Source organism: Platalea leucorodia (assembly GCF_965183815.1).
Source record: "Platalea leucorodia genome assembly, chromosome: 6".
In the NCBI taxonomy this organism is placed as follows: Eukaryota; Metazoa; Chordata; class Aves; order Pelecaniformes; family Threskiornithidae; genus Platalea; species Platalea leucorodia.
The window spans coordinates 50887469-50896957 of NC_138828.1; the positions used below are offsets into that span (position 1 = coordinate 50887469).

The window sequence follows — 9489 nt, forward strand, 5'->3', positions numbered from 1 at the left end:
TTTCTTTTAAATTCAGTACAGTTGTGCTCTTAGAAAAACTACTTGCAGTTAAGACTGGCTATACTGTAAGGTACATAAAATGCATATGCTATATTTAAATCAATGTTTTTAGTAACAACTAGCCTTCTCTTCCAACAGTTTCAAAAGAGTTTTCAAGTCACGGCACACTCCTAAGAAGCAAGCCAAATTCTGCATATACGACGTTTTACAAGTAAATAGGTATTTAGAAATGTGCAAGCTTACCATAGCAATCAGTAAAAATTACTAGTGGTTAATCAAAGTATCATTTGATAAAAGATTCAACATAACATTGCTCAGACATACACACTCCTAGCCAAAAGGTTTTCAACTACTTCTAATACAAGCAGAGGCAGTGTAAATGCAGTAAGAAGGAGGATTGAGGAGAACAGGCCTTGTGCAGAGGACATGTATATTGAATGTTTCCATACTAATGTTTTTTTTTTTTTTTTTTCCCCCATAGTTCTGTAAGTTGTGTTTTCTAGTTTTAGAAGCTGGAGTGGTTTGAACTGTAAAGCTTAGTGTCATACAGGCCAATTTCCAACTTTGAATCTCTGCAGTCTGAGAGTGAAATGTGTTAAGACATGTAAGTAGATCTAGATGCATTAGAAAAGCACGTGAAAGAAAGTATGCACACCACTAACAAAGGTAAGATTTAAAAATGGTCGTGACCTGTGAATGGGTTGTATGTAAAAACCAGGCAAGTTTGGGTTCAAGCTTTTCGGAATATTAAAATTTAATGTTTAAATACTAAAAGTGCAGAAAAGGAAACCACCATTTTTATTTTGTTTTGGTTTGATTCATGTGCTATATAGCAGTATAACATGAAGAAAACACAGGACATCTGTCCCAGTAAAATGTCCTTAATAAACTTTAAGTCTTCAATACCATTTTAAAAAGTCTGCCTTTGCCTCATCTCCGTTAGAGTGTGAGCTTTTTGCGTTTTTTTTTTTTTTTAGATAAAAAAGAATCAGTAAACTGCTTTAAGTAATGATTTATAGAAGGTTGAAAAGCAAGCAGTAAGTGACGAACAGTCTGTAATTGCTGGAGGTTAAAGATGGTTTATTGTAGGAAGCACATTTGTATACCAGGCACAGTTAAAGGAAACACTAAATTCTCCCAAGATTAGCTGCCAGTTCAAGGTCAGAAGCAACAGCAGGATCCAGAAGGCATGCCTTTGAAAACAAAGAACAGGGAGTTCTAGTTTATAGCTAAAATAAAATTGTATGTTGTCAATGTAATGTTAATAACGTTTTTAAGTTTTATTGGCATTATCTGAGATAATCAACTTATTAAAATATTAGAGAGTTGAATATATTCAGCTTTAAATCCCTGTTTCTGATGCCACATAAGAGAAATTCAGTATTTGACATGAGCATACTTGACTGTAGTGTTAGGCTTGGTTTTATTTTTTTTTTTATTCTGTTTGTTGGTATGGCATGTGCTGGCACCACAGTCAGAAACATACATCTGCTTACAGACTGGATCAGTTTCATTCACTTCCATCCTCTATTTCAGTACCCTCTGGGACACCTATCTTCTCTTTCTCACCTCTTTCAAAACTGACTGGGTCTAAGGATGGTAGGCCAAAACCGCAGCTGAGCAGTTAATTAAAAAAGCAAACATGATTTTAATTTTAAGTGGGTATAACTGTACAGTTAACATGAGAATTATTTTCCAGGTACAAAAGAAAATGAACACACCCACAACTCTTGTCTTTTACGTGTTCTAAAGTTACTGCTTCAGGTAGGAGATTCTTCTAGAACGATTTTTCAGTTTGAGAGAATGACAGACAGCAAATCAGTTGGGGATAAAATTATTCAAATTGTATAACTAATTTATCTTGCAAGTTACCAAGCTCTTTGCTGTGGTGATTATCACAGATTTTTTTGTTTGGCAGAATGCGTTGTTTCCTTAAGCAAGTTGGTAGATAGTATCCTTTCAAGACTGTTTTAAGTCGTTTTCAATATACTCTTATCACTCTTCATTTTCTTGCACAGGTTTTTTTTTCTTTTTTTTTTTTTTTTTAAACATAAATAATGTTGGAGTCTTTAACCAAACAGCAAGTTTGAAGACTCAAATCCAAGGTATCACTCAATTTCATGAGATGTAAATTAGTCTGTAAGACTTACCCAGCTTACCTTAGAATAGTATTTCTTAGCAGCAGCTTGATCTTGCTGTACTCCTAGGCCAAGCTGGAGGCACCTAGCCAAGTAGAAAGCAGCCATAGCAACCCCCTTGGCTACATATGTAGGAAGACAATCGGTTATCTTTGCTAGTGTATTGATGTCGTCATTTTCTGTAATCCTGTTGTGGAATTTACAGCATTAGGTTAGATAATGCTATTTCAAGCAATAATTGAAGTTGACCATATATGACTTGACAATGCCTCCTTTCCATTTATATCATTATCCAAAATAAGCTGCAGTTTACATGTATTCAGCAGCCTGATGATTCTTATATTCAGTATTTGATTTGAAGTTACTCTTAGTTGAATATTGTGATATTAAATAGTAAATAAATATTTAACTTTTGCAGTCACTTCCACTGTAGTTACACTAGTTATAAAAGGCAGCATATTTTATGCTAATTATTCCTATTAAAATACTTCATGGAAATTAATATATATGTGGAAGAAAGGCAAAGCTCTTATTTCATATAACTGAGCAACCTCATCTAGTGGAGGATGTCCCTGCCCACAGCAGGGGGGTTGGAACTAGGTGATCTTGAAGGACCAACCCAAAGCATTCCATGATTCTAAGATTCTAAAATTCCAGGTTCTTACTAGGATATTGGCAAGCCATAGTAATCTGAAGGTCTTGGACATACATGAGAGCCTCAGGTTATAACACCCACTTATGATGAAAAATTACGACTGTTTCAGCTTGATTATTTTCTTTCTTCTGCATGCATCTGCTTGCTGTCACCTTATTTTCAGCATGTTGTTTTTACTAAGAACCATTTTAAGAACCAGAGGGATAAAGCAAACGTTGTTTTAACTATCAGGCTATAATTACCTAGTACTGTTACTATATTATTAGGTACAACATTTTCTAAGTGGGAATTGATTTTTTTTTCGAACTGTTGTCTTAAAACAGAAACCCCCAAGCCCCATATCTTTTCTAGATACCAAACAGTAATTACGTGCCTCTTCACACATCATTTTAGTTTGTTGTTGTGTCAAATAGTCACAGACTTGACAGAAAAAAGAAAAGTGCAAGTCATTTCAGTTTATAGCTCCTCACTCTAAATCAGTGTTTATGAAAGATTGTTCTGAAGTAACCCTCTGCGAGTCAGTGCCTGCTAAATCACTTGAATGTGTTGAGAGCAGTGTTCTCCCACCTGATTTAGTCCCATTAACAAATACAGTAACACAACAGAAAAAACCCCAGACTTATTAGCAAGATCATTCAAATATAGTAACAGTAACCTATTACCTCTTTTTATCTTTCCTGATACAGCATTTTTGCCTTCCTTTCCAAAAGATACATAACAGGATGCTGATGCAAATACCACCACCCAGTCAGGCAAAAATTCTAGTTCAGCACAGTTGACTTCAAGAACATACCATGGCAATGGGTAAGTAGAACTGTATGGGATAACAAAACTGTTATCTGAAGTGAAGTATCAGTAGCTAATCTAGACTCCAAATATTAGGCAAGGTTATACTGTGCATAGTCACATAATGTTGGTATGAACATAGAAGGACAAACAAATTTTAGCAGAAAAGGTATTGATGCTTGATACAACTGGTTGAACTGCTATGAGATTTTTGCCTCAAGGCCAACTGCAATCCTAATTATAAGTGGAACTGTTTCAAGTATGGTGGCAGTATCTTTTGGTTCAGAAGCTGTAATTTCTGGCTGTAGTATGGGATTTCATTGCTATATTCTGCAATCACAATTGCAGCTGATGAAGCGCGCTGTTTACTTGTCTGAATAATCTACTGTGCATCATTGAACAGGATGCATTCCAAGCAAGCAGAGTGAGACTAGACTGCATAGCTATCAGTCTGCTTACAGTGCAAGAGAAAGAAAAGCTGCTGTTCAGAGAGAAAACAATCCTTTTCAGCAATGAGTATAGCAAATGTCATTCATTGCTGAAGTACTGAATTACCAGAGTTGCTGCTATGCAGTGGCATGTACAGGGTGCAGCTTCTGTAAGATGGTAAGTTGTGACACGCTTATCGCTGGGCAGCAGCAGCAGCTTCATGAACATACCACAAAAAGCACGAATGCTGTTGTGCGCAGCTTGTATAAGTAGTCAGTTAGTCTATCCTATTTCCAGCAAATCAATAATCTGATTGACAGATTGAATTTGTAACATATAGTGGCCAGCTCTGGAGGTTTGTCACAGAAATGTGCTGTTTATCAGCTATAGAACTGGCACCGACGTTGCTTTTCTCCTCCGTGACTAGTTCAAGACACAGAAACTTGATACAGACTGGCTATTTTAAATATTGTAGCCTATAACAGAAGTCGCTATTTCTGCAATACACAAACAACTCCAGAGCATGTAGGTAGAGTGGCGAGTCCCCCAGTCGCTGCCTGTGAAAAGGCCAGTCAGTGCTGCCTAGCTGTGGCTCAGACCAGCACAAGCAGATAATCACCAGAAACCACTTGTGTGCAGATGCCTATTTTGTGGTCCACGCTTAAAAATGCCTATGCAGTATGCATCCCCATAAGCAGCAACTGATGAAAAGCTAAAGGGTGGCAACTTGGCACTGTGTGCAGCTGCTGCTTCTGGGTCGCAGGCCGTGCAGCTCAGAGCGCTTACTGCAGGATCCCACCCAGAAATGCAAATACTTGCATTTCCTGTAAAGGACACAGGAATTGGACCAAAGCACGTTGAGCCACGGAGCAAGGAAGTGATGGGGTGGAAGACAGTGGGTAGACATGACAGTAGGATGGGGGATGCGGAGAGTGGAAGAATACTTGTAGGGGTTTAAAAGGGAACGGTGAAGCCAGGAGCCTAGAGCAGATTGGGGATTGAGGAGACAGGAAAGCAGGGCTGAGTGTGGGCTTCTACTTGGGGTTGTAGTTCAAGGCTGTTTTGCTTCAGAGGATCGAAAAGTTCAATAATACTGAATAACTGAGAACCTTATAATACTAATTTTGTCTGGTTTGCTGTTCCCTCTTGAAAGATGAAGTCTTGCAATTCATTATCTCAAATGTCTTGAGTTTGAGAGACAAGAACATGAACTTAATAATTTTTAATGAGTTCCATGGTCTTACATGAAGAACTATAATAAAAAATAAAGTGAAATTGACTTCACCTTTTGGCTACTGCAGCAGCTGTTGAGTAAAATTTTCTATTGTAATAATATTCCACAAGATGGCCTTGAGCATAGATGTTTCCACGTTCTGCTGCTTCTCTCAAACACTCCAAAGCAGCCTTAGTGTTTTGACATATACCTTGTCCATAGAGATACATAACACCAAGTGCACCCTGTGATTCCAGGTTTCCATTGCCACATGCTTCTGAATGCCAGAAAAAGGCCTAAACAAGAGGCACAAAGTTGGAGTATATATTCACTTCAGCTGCTTTTCTTGCATACTGTTTCCATAAAAGCTTTTGCATTAACCAGCCTATAAGTGCTTACACATAAACCAAAGTAGAATCCTTGTAAGGCTTTTAAACTTGCTTCATTTACTGTCAGAGCTGTCAATCAGTGACACCTGCTTGATTTCTGAAGGGTACCAAGGCTGCCAAAACTTTAATCCATAACTTCCCTCTCCCTGATATTCCCAATTAAAAAAAAAAAAAAAAAAATCTCACCTAGCAGTGTCAGGTGAGCCAAAATGAGGGATTCTGGCCATCTGGCTTAAATGGATGATAATGCCTAGCAGTACTTAAAATACACTTGTCAGAGTCAAATATATCACTGTACTCTTCCTGTGAAATTAAAAATTAATTTGGACTCATGAAACTCAAAAGGTACAAGTGGGCTTTACCTTCTTCAGATCTTTTAGAACTGACGCAGAATAAAGCATTCCTAAAGTATTCTGGGCCTTCACGCTTGCTTTTGGGTTCCCATGGTCTGCAGCAATAAGCCACAACCTAAGGAAATGGGGACAAAGAAAGTTTAAGTAACACAGCATCTTATGCTCATTAGGAAAATTACTGACTGCCGTTACCTTTCAGCCTCTTTAGTTGACTGCTTAACACCATATCCTTCATAATACGCTCTGCCAAGATTGTATGCAGCCGCAAACTTCAAGTGTCTTGCTTTTGGGGAATCAGAGTAGAGTATTTTCTTCATGTATTCCACTCCCTTTTCCTAAAATTGAGATATTTTAATTATTACATTAGGGCTGGGAAGAGGGGGAAATAATCTAAGAATCCACTAACTTCTGCAAGACAGGCAATTTTTCCACTTTGAAGAAAGGCTGAGGCATACTGGTAGGACACTCTGGAGAACAGTGTCATACCAAAGCAGAACTGATCTTTGGTTACTTGACAGCCCCTACATTTTTGACTCCAGCATATTTTTAATGTGAAACACTTCCTTATAAATGTTCATCTGCTATTATATTACTCTTCTTCATTAATAACAATTTTCTCAAAAATAGTCTTGTGCTTACATAAATGAATGTCACATCCTAAACTTGCTACATTTTCAATTTTAGACTTCTGTGATCTTTTCATATTGCATGATGTATCTGAAATCATAAAACAACCGTAACAGAAGGCAAAGTGATACAATAGCACACTCTGAAGTTCCCCCATTAAAAATACCTTAGCTTCATAATGGACAAGAAATTATAACGTTAAATAAGCAAACGGACAACATTGCATATGAGCAGCTGTATGGTGCATCATCCAAGGACCTCATAAGTATTTTGGAAACAAGATTTACACTGTTAGGATTTAGCATGGACACCCAGTTTAAATACACTAGAAATAGTCCTTTATAAAAGGTTCCTCTTTTATTCACCTCTCATATTGTAATACACAAAAAAGAAAGAAACTTTACTAAAATGCAAGTAAACCAGTGAGGTAATTATACAGGCAAAACCACCTCTAAAAACCAGCAGAATATTTTCTGCTCTGCTGACAATTCTCTAAGCACCAGACAAGAATCTGATTCGTTAATACACTGTTTGGTTCATTTTCTTGCCTTCCTGTCTTGTTATCTACTCTTTCTTTCATCCTCTTTGTATTCCTTCCTCATACCACTCTTCAGGATCACATTCTCCAATAAATTAACTCTCCTCTTTTTATTGTAGCAATTCATTCATTCGTCTTCCTTTTTTATAATGTAATTCTTCTATTTGAATTTCTCAAATTCTTGCAAATGTAATTCTTCATTTGTCTAATTTAAAAATGCTACTGCCAACCACTGGCAGAAGCACAATCTTCTTTAGCATCCATGTTAATAGAATAGAAAGTACCTTAAAAAACATCTTTGTGCAACAAACGTTTTACACTTTCAAATACAGTTGGTTGATTTCCCTTTTTACACATTTTATTTTCATTTATATACACTGCTTATTAAAAAGTAATAAATTAATAGCTATTTTTAAACATCACTTCCACACAAAGTACAAACCCGTAGAAGTTGTATTTTAAAATACAAATTATCATATTTTTCAGACCTATTTTATTATAGCTATTTTTGAAAACTTCTTCAGCTCAGAACCCTCCCTCTTTAATGATGCTTTGTAAACATCTGTACTTATGAAATGAATTCTAAATCAAAGACCTGTTTATTTTAAACTAAATAATCAAGCTTACAAAGATGGTCTTGGTAATTATCAGCTAATATTAAAAGAAAAGTAAAAAGTGTACAGCTAGATTACTCACAGGGTCTTCTTTAGTGCCTAGTCCATCATAATGCATTACACCAAGCTGATACATTGCTTGAAAATCCGTATCCTTGATTTTTTCAAATTGTATTAATGCTTCTTCATACAACCCCTGGGAAAGACAGAAAAAACAATGAAATGCACAGAACGAAGAGTACGTACGGCAGCTTAACTCTCCAGTATATACTCTCTTGCAATTTTTCAACCTGGAGCACTTCCCTCATGAGCAAAGAACAAAAAATTGCAACCACAGAAGTGGCAGAAAACAGAAATAGAGTAAGTCAACAACCACAAGAAAGTCAGACAGGATGGAAGCACTTAGGACTTTCAAACAAGTTTTCATTGTTTTTATATATATTAAAAAGAAACTAAATATGAGTAGTGGCATACAAACACCATCTCTGAACCCAAAAGATGTTCTAACAACATTTCTTCCCCTCCCCCCAAATGCCATCTTTTTAATTTGAGGAGATTAGAGTCTAATTCAGATGCCCTGTCCTATCTATCTGACATCCCTTAACTTAGGTGAGCTATTCTTACACCCAGAGGGTTTGAGTCTGCTTTTACATCTCAGCTAAGGGTTGGTTTCACAAAGACTAACTCAGGTGTCTGAAGACTTTACAGACCCACCTGTCTGTCCTGCTTTTCTTATGAAGGCATCACCTGCAACAGCAGAGATACTTTTCACTTCTGAGAAAGAATCTTAGAGAGCATTTGCTTCTGCATTAAGTCAAAGAAACTATATTTAAAAATATACAGTTGAACAACTGTAATGTAACAGTTAACTGCATCTGGTGTCCTTACTAAAATTTTTTTATGCATGCATATCAGCATACTAAGTAAAAACAGTATTGAAATTGTGTTCTCTATACTTTTTCTTCAAATTTTCTGTATGTTTTGATAAAACAATACCAGACTGCAAAAACTTAGAACTGAGCAATAGTTTGACAGGCCGTCAAACATCCTCACAATGACAAAATGCCCCTTGTTAATACTGTCCAAACTATTAATTGTCTAAACTACTAATTGGCTTAGGAGCTTAGCCATTATGACTGTGTGGGCTTTGTTTTTTTGAAGAACTCTGGGGGAAAAAAAAAACAACGGTGCCTTTTTACAACCAGCTGTCATGAGTATCAGAAAAAGAAGTAGGGGAGGCACCTGTACTCTCACCTTTCCTGAGAAGGTAGTGCTATGAGAAGGAGTCATATGGCTCTGATCAGGCAGTGATTTTTTCTAACATCTGAAATCACAGTACTATGAGAACATGCATTTTTAGGCACTACAGATGTATGTCCAAAAATCTGGAAATAAAAACCCGTTCGAAGAATAAATTCAGGGATGGACAGCAATATATAACATGGACATCCGAGCCAGCTCATCAAGAAACAGACAGGTCTTCTGCTCCATGGGGCCAGTCTTCATCGTGCCAAAATCAGGCCATGCATTAACGAAAGCATTGAGAAGGACAGGGCCCAGAAAACAGAAACCCTGAGTGAGTTAATTCTGTTCCTGCTGCAAACCCTGAGACTGATTTACACTGTGCCACTAGCTGCATTATAAACAGTACTGAATCCATGCACGTCACATTTGAAAATACGTGAATCAGTACTTGTGCTACATTCTTGTCCATCTTCCTGAACTGAGTTATTCTAATTTTCCTAAG

At 37.0% G+C, this 9489-nt stretch overlaps 1 protein-coding gene across 1 annotated transcript; it reads right to left on the bottom strand.

Annotated features, from left to right (window-relative positions):
- Positions 1–1004: 1004 nt before the first annotated feature.
- LRP2BP (LRP2 binding protein) lies at positions 1005–7878 on the bottom strand (the record flags this gene model as incomplete). The annotated part of the gene is made up of 6 exons (XM_082315535.1): positions 1005–1193; positions 2160–2325; positions 5294–5517; positions 5973–6078; positions 6156–6298; positions 7825–7878. 6 exons carry the CDS (start codon positions 7876–7878, stop codon positions 1128–1130), a joined length of 759 nt encoding a protein of 252 aa, XP_082171661.1. The 3' UTR covers positions 1005–1127.
- Positions 7879–9489: the final 1611 nt, after the last annotated feature.